Raw genomic sequence first — 18,370 nt, forward strand, 5'->3', positions numbered from 1 at the left:
TAACCCTTCTTAGATCACAAACCCGCAAGCATTAAAAAGTGAGCTCAACCACTTCACTCTACATGTAACAAACTCATAAGTCAGGTTGCTTGTTGGCAATCAAGGCTCTCAAATCCCCAGTTCTCAGGACTTACCTGGATATTTGTTGTATACCGACTTATGATTTCAAACCCATGTTTTGAAATCTTGTTTTGGACAAAGTTGTTTGTGGCTTGAATTGTTTAGAATGACTTATTTTAATGAAATTGCTTTGAAGTTGGATATTAGGACTTTCTAATGGAACAGTTGCACCTGGAGCACAAAAGAACCCTAGGTCGTTCGCTGCATAGTAAGGGCAGTGGTGTCAATCACCTGATGGACTTTCAAACTTTATAAAGAATTTGTGAGGACTTACCAAGAGCATCCCGTCTGGACAAGACTGCCCTTTGCTGGGTACTTGAGACACTTTCTCCTGCCATGGCCAGGCTGGCTGCTTTTGGTTGTCAGTGGTAATAAACCATACAGCAGTCCCATTAAATAAGGGACATCTGTTACCGCTTGGCAAGGCTACTCCTTGTAAGCTTGTGATGGTTCCTGGAGTAATAACCTTTAAAGCAGCCTGCTTTGCTTACCAACACCAGTGCCTTGGCCTGCTTGCTATGTGCCCCAATAGTGAGGGGTCTAGGCAGGCAGCTGATATCCAGCTTTTAGTTGAAGGACTGACTCTACCAAGAACCAACTCACAGAAAGACGCACCTCAATTAAATTTGGAATTTTTTTTTTTTCTAAATTTGGACTTTATTTCTTTCATCTCCACTTTGTCCGGGACAGTAATGTATTTAATTGGTCATTGGTTTGGAATATGTTATTTTTAAATTTCTCCATAAGAGACATTATCCTCTATGCTATTGGCTTGTGAAATGTTGTTATAAGTTATAATTAAGCCAGTGAACCTGTGTTAAGCAAATTATTGGCAAAGACAATTTCAGTCTCTGAGCATAATTTGCCTCAAATAAAACAGTATTTCTGGCCAGAGGCCTGCCCCCGATATCTACAGGAGGGCTCCTGTAGCAGGCTGCTGTGACATGGGGTTGATCACATTCCAAGGCTCTTAACAACTAGTCTGGCCTTATTAACTATATCCTGACTTTGAGCTCTTGGGCAGTGGGGCCACTTTCCCAGGCCTGAATTACCACTATGCCACAGGAGTTAATGAGACAGTCTCTTGTCTTGGTGTCCTTCATTCTCTATCCCTGAACTCACTGAGGAAAGAAAAAATGGACATTCAGCTTCCTTTTCCTCACTCCAGGCCCTTTCTCCTGGGTGTGGCATCTGCCTTTCTCTTTTCCCTCCCTAGCAGTGTGGCTCTAGGCGGTATGATCCTGGCTGGCAAAAGGATAAAAAAGCTTTTCTTTTCAAAGCACCTGCCCTCATCTTCTCCCACTAGCCAAACCACAGAACACTTGGAAAAGCTTTAACCTCATTGCATTTCAATTAATATTTATCAAATCAAGAGCTGGAAGCTCAGGATGAGGTCAGGGCTCCCATAATTAAGAAAGTACTAAATGGGGTATATTGCACCTGAATCCCAACTGGTCTCTCTGTTTTGCCTACAGTGCCTTAGATTGGCTACTAGAGTGTTATTTAATGCAATTATGGCTATAATTTATTATGTGTCACTGAATGCTACAAATTATTTTTTTAAATAAATTCTACCCCCAACGTGGGGCTCGAACTCACAACTCCAAGATCAGGAGTCATATGCTCTACCAACTGAGCCAGCCAGGCACCCTTACAAACTATTATCCCATCGAATACGCATAACAGCCTTGTGAGATAAGAATTTATCCGTTTTATGGTTAAAGGAATAGACTCAAAGGGCACTTGTCCAAGAATCACACAGCTAATAAATAGTAATTTTGGTATTTGAGACCAGGTTTGTCTGATTCTAGAAATTGTGGGATTTTGCCCCACCACCCCCAAAGGTAGGCTTTGATAGCTTCTCAGTGAATTCCAAAGCCGCTGCTATCTTGGGGGGGCAGTTCTCAGCCCTCATCACCAGTATTCATTTTCTATTGCTGCATAACAAGTTACCACAAACTAAGCAGTTTAAAACAATTCCCATTTATTATTTCCCAATTTCTGTAGGTCAGAAGTCCAGGCATGGCATGATTGGTTCTCTGTTCAGGGTCTCAGAAAACTGAAATCAAGACATTAGTCTGCTCTGAGAAATCAGAGTCCTCTCCCCTGCTCGTTCAAGTGGTTGGCAAAATTTGGTTCCTCATAGTTGTGGGACTGAGTGCCCATTTTTTCTTGCTGGTAGCAGAGAGCCCTTCTCAGCTCTTACCACATGGGCCCTCCCTAGGCCCTCTTACAGTACTGCAGCTTACCTCTTTTAAAGGTTTTCTTTTGGTTGTTTTTTTTTTTGTTGTTATTTTTTTTTAAAGATTTTATTTTTATTTGACAGAGATCACATAGTAGGCAGAGAGGCAGGCAGAGAGAGAGGGGGAAGCAGGCTCCCTGCTGAGCAGAGAGCCCAATGTGGGCTTGATCCCAGGATCCCAAGATCATGACCTGAGCCGAAGGCAGAGGCCAACCCACTGAGCCACCCAGGCACCCCAGCTTACCTCTTTTTTTTTTTTTTAAGATTTTATTTATTTATTTGACAGAGAGAGAGATCACAAGTAGGCAGAGAGGCAGGCAGAGAGAGAGGAGGAAGCAGGCTCCCCGCTGAGCAGACAGCCAGATGCGGGGCTCGATCCCAGGACCCTGAGATCATGACAGAGGCTTTAACCCACTGAGCCACCCAGGCGCCCCCCAGCTTACCTCTTTTAAAGACCTCATCTAATTAGGTCAGGCATATCCAGGGAGACCTTTCTTTTTTTCCTTTCTTTCTTTCTTTCTTTTTTTTTTTTTTAAAGATTTTATTTATTTGACAGAGAGACTCAGGGAGAGAGGGAACAAAAGCAGGGGGAGTGGGAGAAGGAGAAGCAGACTCCCCGCTGAGCAGGGAACCCAGTGTGGGGCTTGATCCCAGGACCCTGGGATCATGACCTGAGCCGAAGGCAGACGCTTAACAACTGAGCCACCCAGGTGCCCCACAAGACCCTTCTTTTGATTACACTCCAAGTAGCCTAATCTTGGAAATGATATCCCATCAAATTCACAGATTCTGCCCCAATTATACAAGGTCTGTATACCAGCAGGGACAAATCTTAGGGGCCTTCTTTGAATTCAGCCAACCACACCACTTAGGTGTGTGTGCGGGGGTGCTCCTTCCCAAGTTTGCCCCCAGCTAGGCCCCCAGACCCCAGTCAATTCTGTTGCTTCTGGTGGGTGTTCCTTCCCAGAAGGGTTGAGGCCAGACATCCTGGCTCTTGCCCAAGGCTGTCAGGGTCTTTGGTCTCTTCCTATCATCATCTGCCCTGAAATCATTTTCTGTCCCTCTGGAAGAGCAGCTGCTGGGCTTCCGATGCTTGATGGATGTCTTGGCCATCAGTTGATGACCACATCAGCTTCAGCCTTCCTCCTGGAGGGGTTGTAACGAGGCCCTTCTGATGTGTGCAGAGGAGACAGATGATGGCATTGAAGAACTTGTGAGGATAAAGGCACTGTTCCACCCTGGGAATTTCTAGTAAAAGGAAGATCACTGTCCAGAAAAGCTCTTATTTTTCCCTGGTGAGCATGAAGTATACTGGGAAAAAGTGAATGCTGCCTGTCAAGGCTGGAAGTCACCCTTGAGGCCGGTAGTCTGACTGATCCTATATTGCTTCCCCTTCCTCAGGCCCTCCTGGAGCACCTCCAATGGTGAGGATCCCACTGCTAGGGGGGTGGGGATGAATGAGAGAAGGCACCTGGGAGAATGACATGCTTGTTGCTACTGTATTATTGCTCTGCCACATGCCCTTAGACGTGTTACTTCACTTTCTTGAACCACTTCCCTCCTTTGTAAAATGGTAATAATAATGAAACCTACCCAATATTATCGGGCAGATTTCATAAGATGTAGTGTATGTTGTGCATGGAAACCATGGTCCTGGCAGGCACACGGTCATGTCTCAATAAATGGTAATGAGAGAAAGCATTTTTCTTGGCTGCCTGGGTGGCTCAGTCAGTTAAGCATCTGCCTTGGGCTCAGGTCATGATCCCAAGGTCCTGGGATCCAGCCCCACATTCGGCTGCCTGCTCAGTGGGGAGACTGCTTCTCCCTTTCCCTCTGCTGCTCCCCCTGCTTGTGCTCTCTTTCTCTCAAATAAATAAGATCTTCTTTAAAAAAGTATTTTGCTGTTGTAAAATTATAGTTCTTTTCCCGGGGCAGGGCAGCTTGCGATATGGGGGATAAGGTATGGAGATAATGTGGATAAACATACCATCTTGGTTGCCTGAGAATCAGGGAGAAGGGGTGGTAAAAGGAAGCAGCCTTCAAAAAAAGTCTTGTGGGGCTGCCGTTTGGAGGCTGGCTTCCTTTATTTAGATTTTATTTATTTGTCAGGGAGAGAGAGAGAGAGACAGATGAGCACAAGCAGGGAGAGCGGCAGGCCGAGGGAGAAGCAGACTCCCTGCTGAGGAACGCAGGAACCCAGTGCAGGACTGGATCTCAGGGCCCTGGGATTGTGACTTGAACTGAAGGCAGATGCTTAACTGACTGAGCCATCCAGGCACCCCCAGTAGGAGGCTTTAATGGTCCTTTTTCACACTGTACTTACTTATTTCTAGTATGTAATTTCCCAAAATATTACTTTTTAATTAGAAAATCATTAAAGGAGGGGTGCCTGTGTGGCTCAGTCATTAAGCGTCTGCCTTCAGCTCAGGTCATGATCCCAGGGTCCTGGGATCGAGCCCCGAATCGGGCTACCTGCTCAGCGGGAAGCCTGCTTCTCCCTCTCCCACTCCCCCTGCTTGAGCTCCCTCTCTCGCTGTGTCTCTCTCTGTCAAATAAATATATAAAATCTTTTAAAAAATCATTAAAGGATATAATTTTTGAGATACGACTTACATACTATAAGGTCCACCCTTTTGAAGCGCACAGTTCAGTTGCAATATACGTACTCTCATGTGTAATCACCATCACTAATTCCAGAACATTTTCATTGCCCCCAAAAGAATTTCTCTACCCAATGACACCCACCAACCCTATTTTAAGCAACTACTAATTTATCTTCTGTCTCTGTGGATTTGCTTATTCTGGACATGTCATATGAATAGAATCATACAATATGTGTTTTTTTGTGTGTGTCTGTTATCTTTCACTTAGCATAATGTTTTCATTGTTGTAGCATGGATCAGTACCTCATTCTTTCTTGGGGCAGAATTATACTCCGTTATGTGGATAGACCACATTTTGGATACCCACTCATCAGTTAATGGACATTGGAGCTGTTTCCATGTTTTGGCTATTAGGGATAAGGCGGCTATGAACATTGTGTCCATGTTTTCCTATGGACGTATATTTTCAGGGTGTGTGTGTTTTTTTTTTTTTTTAATTTTCAGTTCTTTTGGGTGTGCCTGTAGGAGTATCATATGGGCCAAATGGTAACTCTGTGTTTTAACTCTTTGAAGACTTGTCTTATTCCAAAGCAGCCTCTACTGTTTCACATTGTTTTTCCACACCCTTACACTTTTTCTTTTTTAAACAAAGAAAGTGAAGTCTTTGTAGCTGATTGATCTGGACCCCACACCCTCAGTTTCCTTTCTCGAAACAGGACCCAGGGCAGGGACACTGTGGGCTCTGAGTCTATTAGCTGCCCATTTCCCTCCGCCTCCCAAGTCCTGCAGCCCAGTTTCTCTTTCCCAGAACCACCTCTAGGGGGCATCTCATAACAGTTCTTTAACAGGTTTTCTCCAGAAAAGGTTCAAACTGGCTGAACGCAAAGGGAAAGAGAAGGGGATTTAATTTCATGTCTCTCCTACCAGTGTGAGTGCTGTTCTTATATTTAAGCTCAGGGAATAGTCAACCCTGATTAACTATCAAAAATCATATGAGGATCTAGGGGTGCTTGGATGGCTGAGTCAGTTAAAGCATCTGCCTTTGGCTCAGGTCATGATCCTGGGATCATGGAATCCAGCCCAGTGTTGGGCCCCCTACTCAGCAGGGAGTCTGCTTCTCCCTCTCCTCCTCCCTCAGCTCGCCCTCTCTCTCTCTCTCTCAAATAAATAAATAAAATCTTTAAACAAAAAAATCACGAGGATCTTATTTTTGAAAAATTTTAAATAATTAGAGATAGTCTTTATTTTTAAATATTTAAAACATTATTTTAAATATTTTAAAATATTATTTATCTTACAGAGAGAGCACACAAGCAAGGGGAGCACAGGCAGAGGGAGAGGGAGAAGCAGGCTCCCTGCTGAGCAAGGAGCCCCACAGGGGCCTCTATCCCAGCCCCTGGGATGGTGACCTGAGTCAAGGCAGACACTTATCCCCCTCATGAGGGTCTTATTAAAATACCTATTTTCAGGTCCTTCTTAGGTGATTCTGATCCTGTTGGTTTTGGAGTTCAGACCAGGCAATCTGCAGTTTTAACAAGTCCCCTAGGCTGATTCTGCTGATGAACCATGGTTGGGAAGCAAGCTATTATATCCTTTATCCCACACTAATCTAGGCCATTCTGCAGATGAGAAAGCTGAGGCTCAGAGAATTAACTTGCCCCAAATCACGGCCCGACTTTCTCCAAAGCCTATAGGTTCTATATGACGCCAGGCATTATATTTAGTAGTATAGGCTTGCAGAGTAGAGAGCCTGTCTCTCTACTGGGGGACTGGAAATTCTGGCAGGACTGAAATTCTGATAACAAGGACCTTGGCAAATGCCCTACAGTCCTCTTCCCTACTTCCACTGAATGTGGTGAGAATGCATATTGTATTTGATTCCTAAGGCTGTTTAAACAAAATACCACAGGCTGGGTGACTTAAAGCAACAGAAATTTATTTTTTCACAGGTGTGGAAGTTCAAAATCCAAAAGCAAGATATCGGCAGGACCATGCATTTTTCCTAGCTTCTGCTGTTTGCTGGAAATCCTTGGCATTCCTTGGTTTGCAGCTGTTTAAGTCCAATCTGTCTCCATCCTCTCGTGTTGTTCATCTCTCTGTGCATTTGTCTCTTCTCTTTTTATAAGGACACAGTCATACTAGGTTAAGGACCCACCCTACTTCAGTATGATCTCTTCTTACATCTGCAAAGACCCTGTTTCAAAATAAGGTCACATTCACAGGTACACACTTCAACCCACCATATCTATGATAATCAGCAGATGTCACACAAAACCAGAATCCTCATGCCAGGCATACAAATCCAATCACTATGGTGATGATTCATTTCTAAAAGCAGGTAGAACCTAAGGGTCCAGATGGGAAGAGAAGCTTGGTGGGCACAGAGGAAGATCTGCCACCGTCCTTGACAGGTAAGGACTTTGATGTGGCATTAGAATAGTTCATAAATCTGGCTCAACCAGACTTTATTCATTCAGTCAATAGCTCTGTGGGCTTCCTATGTGCCAAGAATTGGGTGGGGAAGTAAGGCAGGCAGGATCCATTCAAACATGGCTTCTGGTTTTGGGGGTTACTGATAACCAGAGGAACACTCTAATGAGGGCACAATTACAAACTAAGATTTGTGCTCTAAGAAAAACCTGATGTCACCAAGGAGCCCCTCCTATGGCTGTATTTTCTCCTTTCTTTCCTTCCTTCTTCACTTCTCCTCCCTCTCTCTGTTCCTTCCTTTCTTCCTCCCTCCCTTTTATCATTATACTTCTCTTGCGAGACCTGGAGGTGTTGCAACATCTTAGTGGAATAGAGGGAACTAGAGCACCCCTAGCAGTGTGGGCACAGTAACAGCCCCAAAGTACAGGACTAATGGGGTAGAGGCTGGGAGATGGAGGGATGGGGAGGTTCCCGTTGAGGGATAAGGGTGGGAGAAGGTCTTACCCAGGGTTTCCCCGTACTGTGCAGTGAACATGCCCTGGCAGACTCATGGCCAATGGACAACAGCTCCTAAAGCTTCTACCAATTTGAAACTGTGGATCTCCTCCCCTCCAAAGGCTTTATTGTTTCAACCTTACATAGCGTGTCCCCTGGGATGACAAGAAAGCAGGCCAGGCCCTGGCCAGGGTAGGGTTAATGCCACAAGAAGCCCCGCTCTGATCTGGCAATAGTGGCTGTGAAATCCTACCTAGCCTGGGTAGCTCTCAAATCTATCTCCATCTCCTTCCCTAGTACCACGGTCCCATGGATGAAGGATAGTTGGAAGGCAGGCAGGCACAAGGGCCCCCTGCCCTAAGAGAGAACTCCTTGAAAGGATTACACCACCCTGGAAGGAGCCCTCCACCCTTTCCCATGTTTGGATGACAGACGCAGGGAGGGTTAATCAGATGAAAACAGCCTGCTAACAAGCCCATAAAACCCCCAGACTTAGAAACCCCGTTGGCAACCCTCTTGGGTCCCCTTCCTCCTTGGCAGCTTTGTGCTTTCTTTTTTTTCTTTTTATTTTATATTCATCTTTTTTTTTTTTTTTTAGATTTTATTTATTTATTTGACAGACAGAGATCACAAGTAGGCAGAGAGGCAGGCAGAGAGAGAGGCAGGGAAGCAGGCTCCCCGCTGAGCAGAATGCCAGACCAACCGAGGACACAGGGCTCCATCCCAGGACCCTGGGATCATGACCTGAACCGAACGAAGACAGAGGCCCAACCCACTGAGCCACCCAGGCGCCCTAATGTGCTGTCTTTCAATAAACCTGCTCTACTGCCCACTTTCTGCCTGATCTACCTCTTCATTCTTGGAAGTGGCATGGCCAAGAACCACAGGCCCCAAAGGAGAAGAAATCCTGTAACACCATCTCTTACCTCCTTGTGTCCTTGGGGATCCAGTCAGGCTCCTTCCAATCCACCGCCCACCTACACAAGTGTCAGAGGGATACTTCTCAAATGCCAATCAATCTGGGGCACTCCATGGCTCCCACTTACTTCGGGGAGGCTCTCAGTGACCTGGCTCCTACTTGGTACTCCAACCCCAGCTGCCTCTTGCCAGGTATCCTTCAGACACTGTGGCTGCCGCAACACCAGACACAGTATCCCTTCTCTATGCTCTGCTTGGGACTGCCTGTCCAGTCCTGTTCTGCTGGCTACCTCCTTCTGATACTCGGGGAACCACCTCCATCAGCATCCTTGCTTCCCAGCCCCACCGTGTGCCTAGACTAGGATCTGGCACAACAACAATGAAGTCCCTTAAGGACCTGCTGAAGATCCACTGCCCATCTAACCTGCGTTCCAGTCTTGGATTATATATACACGTATATGCTCCCAAATTGATGGCGTGACCTGACAATTTCGTGGGTGTGAGTCTTCACTGCCACCCCTAGCCTGCAAGTGCCCCCAGGCAGGGCCCAGAAAGCTCCTGGATAGAGGTCACTATTGGAAAGATGGGGTCTCACAGAGCAGCCTCCCCTCCCTCCTGCTCTGCCCTGCAGTCAGGGAGCCATCCCTTGAGGTGCTTCTGTAGCCAACTACCCCACCCCCCACCCTCACTGCCTTATTCCAGCACTTCTCAGGTTCCCACCTCAGTCCTGGGAGTGGAGGTGTGTAGGGATATGGGTCCTTCCTTTGGAGCCTGCTCCTGGATCAGCAGGGCCGGAGGATCTGTAAGGCAGGGATAGGGTGCCCATAGGTGCTGGCACCATGAGCACCTATCAAAAGCCTGGGAACGGAACCCGCCAGGGTGGAGTGGGGGGTGCAGATAGGAAAGTGTTTCATAACCTGCTTTCTGGCATGGGAGGCAGGAGCTCAGCCCACCATCAGGGCAGGTTAATGCTCTGAAGGTAGGGAAGCAAGGCCCTCTCCTCCCCATACCGCAGGATGAATTTCTAGGCAGGAAAGGGACTTAATCTGATCCCCACCGTCAAGAGAAGAAAGCCTCTGCAGCCTTCCCTCCCTGACAAGCCTCTGCTTGCATGGTCCTGTGACCGGGCACTCAGGATTTCAGATTCTGGTTTTGGAAAGGTGGCCCTTTTCTAGCACCAAGACCAGTCTTCTATAAGCATCTATCATGCAGGACCTCTTCCAAGAGTTTTATCATTTTCTTCAGATGCACATGCCCAGGACCAGCCCAGGGCACCTTAGCTGTCAGGATAGTGTATTTTTTCCAACCTTCTTGGACCACCCATGAGAGTCGAACAAGCGCACATAAACCCCCTGGCCCTTCGCAGGGATTCAAGAACAAGAAATTAGGGAAAGCAAACCATGCTGGAGTCTGGATGACAGGGCTCACTAATCCAAAGCTCGAGGGGAGAACTCCCTAAAGAGCCCCTCCTGTCAGCAGCCGAAACTCACCTCTTGTCGCTGGATTTATTTCAGAGTTCTGCCAGCAAAGTGACTTACATCCTCCCCCATCTCCTTTCCAGAGGTGCCATTGAGTTGCATGTGGTAGGGTGTGTTTCTGACATCCTGGGGTTAGATGCCACCCCCCACCCTTACCAACTAGAGTCCTTCCAGCACACAACACTCCTCCCCCACCCGCAGCCCCAGCTGACTTCGACTTGGACGGAGAGGCTTTTGAGGCTGTTATCTCTTAACAGACAGCTGTGCAGGGCTGGAGGCAGCAGCTTATCAGGGAGCCTGCAGTGATTCACAGCCCAAGTTCCAGCTTCTCTGCTGAATAGTAATTTCCAGCAGTGGATTTGTGCTCGGTCTCTCTCCTCCCCCTCTCCCAAGGGTGTGCTGTCCTTTCTGAGAGAGAGAGCAGTGAAGGGGAGATCCTACGGATGGTGATGAGAGGTTTTGTGCCAGCTTTCTGGATACGGCTGTCAATTGGCAGGAGGCTGCAGGTTTAGGGAGCCAGTGGGGTGTGCCTCCCTTGGCAGTGACCCCCCCCCCCAGGAGAGTTCACTGGTGCTTGCCTTCCTTTCTTCCTTCCCAGAAAGGCAATGTGCTCCTCCTTTTCCCTCAGTGGTAATGCACCAGGGGACAAAGGCTCCCCTTCTGGCCCCAAGCCCCTGAGACTAGCGCCAGACAGGGAAGGCTGGGAGAGGGAGAAGCCAGGGAGCAGGCAGTGTGCCTCTCGTTCCAGTTTGAAGCTGTCCAGTCTCTGTGTCTGACTGTGAAGATTCCAAAACCCAAAGTCTCCAGGCTGGAGGGGACTGAGACATAGCGGGGCAGGCCAAAGCAGTTTCCATATAGGTTAAGTGCTAAAGAAGAAACCTAGGGCCAGAACCATTTTTGTGTTTGTTTTATTAGAAGCACGACTTCAGCTCTGAGACTCAGGGGAGAAGGCAAAGAGTTTTGTCCTGGGTCTCTCCTTCTGGGCCAGTGGGAAAGGGGGTTTTTAAAAGAGCTAGAGCCCATAGAGGTGGCCCTGCACCTCGTCTCAGGATGCTCCTTGATAGCAGGGTAAGGTAGCAGTCTCCCCAAGTGAGGGGCAGAACAGACCCCCATCAATTCAGACTCCCTTGCCTTCAAGCAGTCCTTTTCTCATCCCTTGCCCTCAACCAGTCAATGGAGAGCTTCCAAGAGCTCTCCTTAGGTTACACCCGGGGTTGGGGGCGGGGAGCTCATGACTACGGCATGCCTTTAACCCTTGGGAGTCCTGAGCAAGGCTCAGGATTCCCATGGACCACCACTCCCTCCCTGAAGAAGGTTCCAGCATGGCTCAGAAAAGCTGAAGGTGGAGTTCTGCGTCTTCAGACAACACAAGTGGTGGAACGAAGCTTCCCTGGGGTCCCTCTCGTTGCCTTGGGGTCCATGCTGACCGTCTGAGGAACTATGTCCAGAGCACCGAGGCGTGAAAGGCTGGAGATGCGTCTCAAGGTTGAGGCCCTGGGGGTGAGATCCCGCGAGTTTACGTGGACCAGACGACCCACGAGCTCTCAGGCCCTCTGGTCCTCTTCCGCAGCGCTTGGCTCAGGCTGCAACCGCTTCGAAGAGCCTTCTCCAGCCGCAGGTTCCCCTAGGCTCCTCTTGGACGTTGGTGTAGCTGGCTGGGACGAGGGTCCAGGATGGGAGCTCGGGGGCTGGTAGCCGGGTTGGCACGGATCCAGTGCATCCTTGGAAAGTAGGATGGCGAGGCTGGGCACATTCTTAAGTACAGTGAGACTGGCAGCCGGCTCGCCAGGCTTCTGACCGGGAGTGGGCCCCGGCGGGAGGCTCTGCCACACCTCGCGCACGCTCCGGTAGCGCAGCCGCGTGACCTGATGCAGGCCCGCCAGGCGGCGCTTGAGGATCTCAGCGCACGTGACGGTCTTGGTGGTGGCCCGACCGCAGCCGCTGAAGACGATGGCGCGCGTGGCTGGCTGCGCCATGCTGGCAGTGGCGAAAGCCAGCAGGTTCCGGATCTTGCTGCCCTCTTTGACCCGCATGTGCACAGCACCAGGCGCCAGGTCCGCGAAGGGGCTGGAGCCCGGGCCGCCCCCCTCAGCCCCACCCCCCACCGGCGCCTCCTCCGAGCGCACCTTACGGAAGTTCTCCATGCGCCGTCGTTGCCCGGACCGCGGGGACGCTGGCTTCGCCATGGGGCCGCCTCAGCCCTGGGGCTGCATGGCCGCCGGTCGCGCCGGCAAGGGCCGGCAGGGGTAAGGGTGCGGGAGCGGCGTGGACGCTGGCGGGCGGGCTGGGACGGCGCGATCTTCGTCTCCGACTTCACTCCAGCCGGCGCTGCTCTACGCCGCGCTCTCGGCGCGGGGTGCTCCGCGCCCTTTAGCGGAGGCCCCGCCTGGGAGCCTGGGAGCCCCCGCCCCTACCGTCAGGCTCCGCCCCTAACTCGGCCTGGCCCGCCCCCGTCCTAGCCTCTGCGGGCTCCGGGATCCAGTCCCGCCCGAGTCTAGCCACCGGGGCCAGGGAGCCTCGCGCTCCGAGAGGTGTAATGGCAGCCAGGGGGTGACCTGCCGGGCGAAGTTCCCCTACAGTCGCCATCTGCCCTCCCTGAGCCAACCATCATAAACGGGCGACCTAAATAAAAACTGTGTTTGCGGTGCAAAAGCTGCATCAAGCCGGGTCCCCGAGCCTTGCCCGTTGGCCGCCTCTGTCGCCTCTCAAGGAGGGTTTTCCGAGAGGCCTGCTGGCGCCTCTTTCCCCCACTCCTCAGGGAACACTCCCACTCCGTCCCTCCCGCGCCGGAGCCGCTCTTGTCGCCTCAAGGACAGCCTGTGCACGGTCAGCAGAGTGCGGAGGCGCTGGCTGCCGCTGCGCCCGGCACTGCCCTCGGACGACTACGTCGCGGCGTGGTCTTCGCAGGGCGGCGGGAGACTGAGGTCTCAGCTCGCTGCGCCTGACCGGAGGCTCCGGGACCCCCGTACGCCTGGGCTGAGGGGTGAGGCGCTGGGCCAGGCTGTCCCTGAGGCGAAAGGGAAGAGAACAAGGAGAGCCCTTCTCAAGGGGAGTTAAGCTCCCCGCACCCATGGAGCGTCCGCTATGAGAGCTGCATGCTTTAGGGTAAGCTAGGCACAGTTCCCTGGTAATGTGGATCTCCTTCTTCCCAGGTGGAACTCGTCAGCCAGCCTTGGCCCCCTGAGACTCAGTGGGGTCCTTTTTCAAAAAGGAGGTTGGATGAAGGCAGGTGTTGGGGGGAGAAGGGAGGAAGGTAGAGAAGTTGAAGCCTCAGGGGCATTAGGAAGCTACCGGGAACACCACAGGGCTGGGAGAGTAACCCCGACATCCTGCCAGGAGAGATGGACAGTGAGGGTGAGGCTGGGGGCTGAAGGGATGATGATCGGAGGGAAGTTAGAAGGAGCTGGACCCCCGCCCCCAGAATTGCTCTAGGACTTCGCCCCTCACCCTTCCATGCCCCTGGCGCAAGCGAGGGAGTGGTGCAGACCTGATCCAGGTGGGGTAGCCTAGCACCGCGGTGGCGGAGAGGCGCCGGGAGAGCTGCAGCGGGCGGGAAACCTCAAAAGTGCGAGCGGCCTGACAGTGCCTGGGGGGAGCTGAGTCCCAGCCCCGTAACGGGGCTGCCGGGTGGCCTTCTGCCTTCTCACAGCTGTTGTCGCCTCCTCGGCCTCTTGTTTGTCCTAGCTCTCGGCCTCTGCTGTTCAGAACCAGGCTGACCCCATTACCGCCCTTTGGGGGAATGGCTGGAGCTGGTGGACTTTGCGCCCCAACGTCCGAGTGACCGACTCCGTCCGGGATATCCTGGACGCACGCTAGGCTCAGGGGCCCTCGGGGTCCCGCTTGGAGCCTGGACTTCGGCTCAGCCCAGTTCCCGCGGGCCCCACTAGGATCCGCCACAGTCGCGGTGGCACAGCAGCCTTGAGAACACAAAGACTGACTGCAGCGCTTGGCGGCGGGTGCAGGGAACCTCACATTCCGTAAGACCGAGGTAGCTGTGGGACTTAAAGGGCAGCAGCAGTTTCTGCTAGGCCTGGGGAAAAGTCCTGGAACCGGTGGGATCTACGGTAGAAGGGGTTGGTTAGGGAAGAAGCGAGCTCTCCATCCGCAGGAGTATGCAAGCCCAGGCCGAACCTTACTTGGAGGGGATATAGGCCGGATCTGCAGTTTGGTGGACCGGGCCTGGGAGCTCCGGGTTTGCGTCGGGTTAGCACGCGGCTGTTCTGCGGCCGCCCAGGTTGGCCCTCGAAAGTTCCCCCTCCCCCTTCTCCCACCTCCAGCTGTAGAACACACGGATTCACTTCGCTCCCCCGGGAAGCGAGAGCGCGGAAAAGGCCCGCATTCCCTCCGGGTCCCTTCCCCTTCCCCGCTCCCTCTGCAGCACTTAAAATGTAAATGTACATCGTGATTAGCCGCGGGGTCGCTAATTACCGCTGAAGCCATTCATTACCCTGTCAGCGCGCGTCCTAGCCTGCCGGCTGTGCGCTCCAGCTGGGCGGTGGGGGGTGGGGGGGTGGGAAGGTTCAAGGAGTGGGGGAACTGTGAGTAAGGGTGAGGAGATTGGCCGGGAGGAAGCGGGGGCGGAAGAGGGGCCAGTGGGGATGAAAAAATGGGTGGGCGGTGATGTACCGGGGCGAGGCAGGAAGAGGGGAGAAATGCGCAGGCGGCTAGGATTGGGGACAGAGAAGTGGAGAGGATACGCGCGGGGGAGGGTTGGGGAGGGGAGGGGAGGGGCGAGGTTAGAGAGCAAACAGGGACTGGGAGCCGGACAAAGGGAGAATACGGGGGGAGGCGGCCAGGAACCCCGGAGAAGGGGCGAACACGGTTGGGAGGGGAGTAGAGGGCTCAACTCGGAAGGTGGGCAAGTAAATTTGCGTATGGGTGGCGCAGACCCCGCGACGGTTGGAAACATGGAAAGACAGTCAAGGCTGTTAAAGAGCTGGGTAGGGCCGGGAGTATTTTTTTTTTTTTAAAGGGGCGCGGGTGGGGGGGGGGGGGGAATCTATTTCCATATGTGTGCGTTTGTAGATGTAAATGTATTTTTAAAATATCTTTAAGAAAAGAGCACACTGCATCTGTTACCTCGTAGGCAGCATACAGTTTTTGTGAGCCCTTGAAGAAAAGAGCTACTGAATACAGAATTTAGCACAGAGCCCTGGAACAGCCTGTGTACAGGAGGTACTGACCTTGGAGCCCGAGCTTCATTACCTCCTTTTTGCCTCTATGTGGCCTTGGGCAATTTACTTAATTTCTGTGCCTTGCTTTTCTCAGCTGTGAAACGGGGCGGACATAGGAACCGGTCTCCTAAACGGGCTGTGAGACACATCGCAGTCTTAGAAACTTGGCTGGTAGATTCTCGGGAAATGTTGGCTAGTATTTTTCACATATGATTGGAGATTTAAATACATTTAAAAAAATTTTAAAGGGAGGTGAGGGGGAAAGAAAGCTGGTGAAAGGAAAGGAAAATGGGCAAAGCCTTGGCAAGAGCAGTTTTCCTGATATGTTAGGGACTACTTAGTGGCAGCTTGAAATCCTTTCACCCTCAGAGGAGGTGGTAGGGTGGCTAGACTGGAGCCCGGGCTTACCCCCTGCAGCGACAGCTCCCTGCTCTGCAAGAGGACCTTTTCCTCAGCAGTGCACCCTGCCTCTGTGGACAAGTCTCTTCTCAGCCCAAAACTGGGAGAAATCCCCAGGCACAGAGCAGGTCTCCTCCTCCTCTGTTTCCAATGGCAGGAAGAGCAAGCATGAGGACACGATCCTGAAGAAGCTGCTCCTAGTCCTAGCCCCTCTGGGCAAGGACTTGGGAGCATGCAAAGGAGTCAGGAATTAGAAATTTAGAAGGGGGCCCAAGGGAGCTCACTACAAAGTGCCCAGCATTGGGTCAGGTACTTTTTTTTTTTTAAGTCTTTTTTTTTTAATTTTTAAAGATTTAATTTTAAAGATTTATTATTATTATTATTATTATTATTTGACAGATCACAAGTAGGCAGAGTGGCAGGCAGAGAGAGAGAGGGGAAAGCAGGCTCCCCACTGAGCAGAGAGCCTCATGTGGGGCTCGATCCCAGGATCCTGGGATGATGACCTGAGCTGAAGGCAGAGGCTTTAACCCACTGAGCCACCCAGGCGTCCCTGGGTCAGGTACTCTTAACAGATATATTCCCCAATGTAATTTTCATAATCTTCCTTTTCATCATTTGGAAACTGAGGCACAGAGAGGTTAAGTAACTTGCCCAGTCATCACAGCTAGAAAGCAGTGACCACACGTGTTTGAATGCAGGTGCTCTGACTCACTTTACTACCTCACATGAGTGAGTATAAGAGAAAAGGAAACTCAAATGATCTGAGCTGCCTATTAAAGGTATAAGTTGGGGCGCCTGGGTGGCTCATTGGGTTGAGCCTCTGCCTTCGGCTCAGGTCATGATCTCAGGGTCCTGGGATCGAGCCCCACATGGGGCTCTTTGCTCAGCGGGGAGCCTGCTTCCCCTCTGCCCCTGCCTGCCTCTCTGCCTACTTGTGATCTCTGTCTGTCAAATAAATAAATAAAATCTTTAAAAAAAAAATAAAGCTCTGAGTTGACTTTGGGGAGAGCGGATGTTTCTACAATGGGGAAGATATATTGCTCATCTATTGCTGCATAAAAAATTATCCCTAGGGGCACCTGGGTGGCTCAGTGGGTTGGGCCTCTGCCTTCAGCTCAGGTCATGATCCCAGGGTCCTGGGATGGAGCCCCACATCAGGCTCTCTGCTCAGGGGGGAGCCTGCTTCCTCCTCTCTCTCTGCTTGCCTCTCTGCCTACTTGTGGTCTCTGTCTGTCAAATAAATAAATAAAATCTTAAAAAAAAAAAAGAAAAAATTATCCCCAAAACTCAGCAGATTGAAACAAAAAACAAAAACGAAAACAAAAACAAAAACTCAGCAGGTTTCTGAGGGCTACAGACCCAAGAGCAGCTTCGAAAGGTGGTTCTAGGTCAGGGTCTTTCCTGAGGGTGCAGGCAAGATGTTGGCTGGATCTGGCAGATCTGGTCCCCTGCTTACTCGCATGCTGGTCTCACATGTTGGTTTGAGGCCTCAGTTCCTTATCACACTGGATCTTCCCATAGATGTGTTCATAACCGTGGATTTCCCCAGAGCAAGTGATGAGAAAGAGAGAGACCAAAAAAACGAAAACAAAAACAAAAAAACGAGCAGGAAGCCACAGTACATTTTGTAGCCCAGGTTCTTCTGAAGAGGAGTTAGGTTCTACTTCTTGAAGGGAGCAGTGTCAAAAAATCTGTAGATATTTCAAAGCCACAGCAGAAGGGGAGTATTTGGGAGGCAAACTTAGGAGGAGAGACAATCGGGAATCAACATATTGAAGCAAATATGTGGAAAGACTTTGAATCAGGAAAGCCAAATGTATTTCCTGCTGTATGGAAAGCTCTTAATAATTTTTTTTTAAAGATTATTTATTTATTTGAGAGAGAGTGCATGCTAGGGTGTGAGGTTGGGGGAGAGGGGAGGGGAAGAGAGGGAGAATCCCAAGGCAACTCTGCTCTGAGCACAGGGCCCAAAGCAGGGCTCTATTTCAAGACCCTAAGATCATGACCTGAGCTGAAACCCGGAGTCAGATGCTTAACCCACTGAGCTACCCAGGAGTACCAATAAGTGTTTGCTAAATAGTTGCATGAGTGACAACTTTTCTTTTCTTTTTTAAAGCATTGGTGTTTACTGTTTTTCTTTTTTAAAAGATTTTATTTATTTATATGACAGAGAGAGACACAGTGAGAGAGGGAACACAAGCATCAGGAGAAGGAGAGGGAGAAGCAGGCTTCCCACTGAGCAGGGAGCCCGATGCGTGGCTCTATCCCAGGACCCCAGGATCATGACCTGAGCCGAAGGCAGATGCTTAACCATCTGAGCCACCCAGGAGCCCCAAGTGTGACAACTTTTCTAAGATTGTTTTCAAGTCCTTGGTCATTGGGCATAAGCTCACTCACCATAAGCTCACTCACCACTTTACAGGGCTCTCTCTCTCTCTTTTTTTTTTTTTTCCAAAATATTTTATTTATTTATTTGTCTGACAGAGAGAGAGAGAGAGAGATCACAAG

The 18,370-nt window shown here is 50.6% G+C and overlaps 2 protein-coding genes across 2 annotated transcripts in view; one reads left to right on the plus strand and one right to left on the minus strand.

Annotated features, from left to right (window-relative positions):
* Positions 1–11,823: 11,823 nt before the first annotated feature.
* Positions 11,824–12,722, minus strand: RPP25 (ribonuclease P and MRP subunit p25). Its single transcript, XM_032865078.1, has one exon. It carries the CDS (start codon positions 12,470–12,472, stop codon positions 11,831–11,833), a length of 642 nt encoding a protein of 213 aa, XP_032720969.1. The 5' UTR covers positions 12,473–12,722; the 3' UTR covers positions 11,824–11,830.
* Positions 12,723–13,355: 633 nt separating this feature from the next.
* The window catches only part of SCAMP5 (secretory carrier membrane protein 5), a 34,122-nt gene continuing 29,107 nt past the window's right edge, over positions 13,356–18,370 (plus strand). Inside the window, exon 1 of the mRNA XM_032865079.1 lies at positions 13,356–13,391. Within this exon, the coding sequence (XP_032720970.1) occupies positions 13,371–13,391 (21 nt within the window). The 5' untranslated portion in view covers positions 13,356–13,370. The remainder of the gene's footprint in view (positions 13,392–18,370) is intronic.

This window comes from Lontra canadensis, unplaced genomic scaffold (genome assembly GCF_010015895.1).
Source record: "Lontra canadensis isolate GAN:19392208 unplaced genomic scaffold, GSC_riverotter_1.0 scaffold28, whole genome shotgun sequence".
Taxonomy (NCBI): domain Eukaryota; kingdom Metazoa; phylum Chordata; class Mammalia; order Carnivora; family Mustelidae; genus Lontra; species Lontra canadensis.

What these genes read in the sequence shown, in the direction of transcription:
- RPP25 (XM_032865078.1), bottom strand. Translation starts at nt 12,472, where the DNA reads ATGGCGAAGCCAGCGTCCCCGCGGTCCGGGCAACGACGGCGCATGGAG.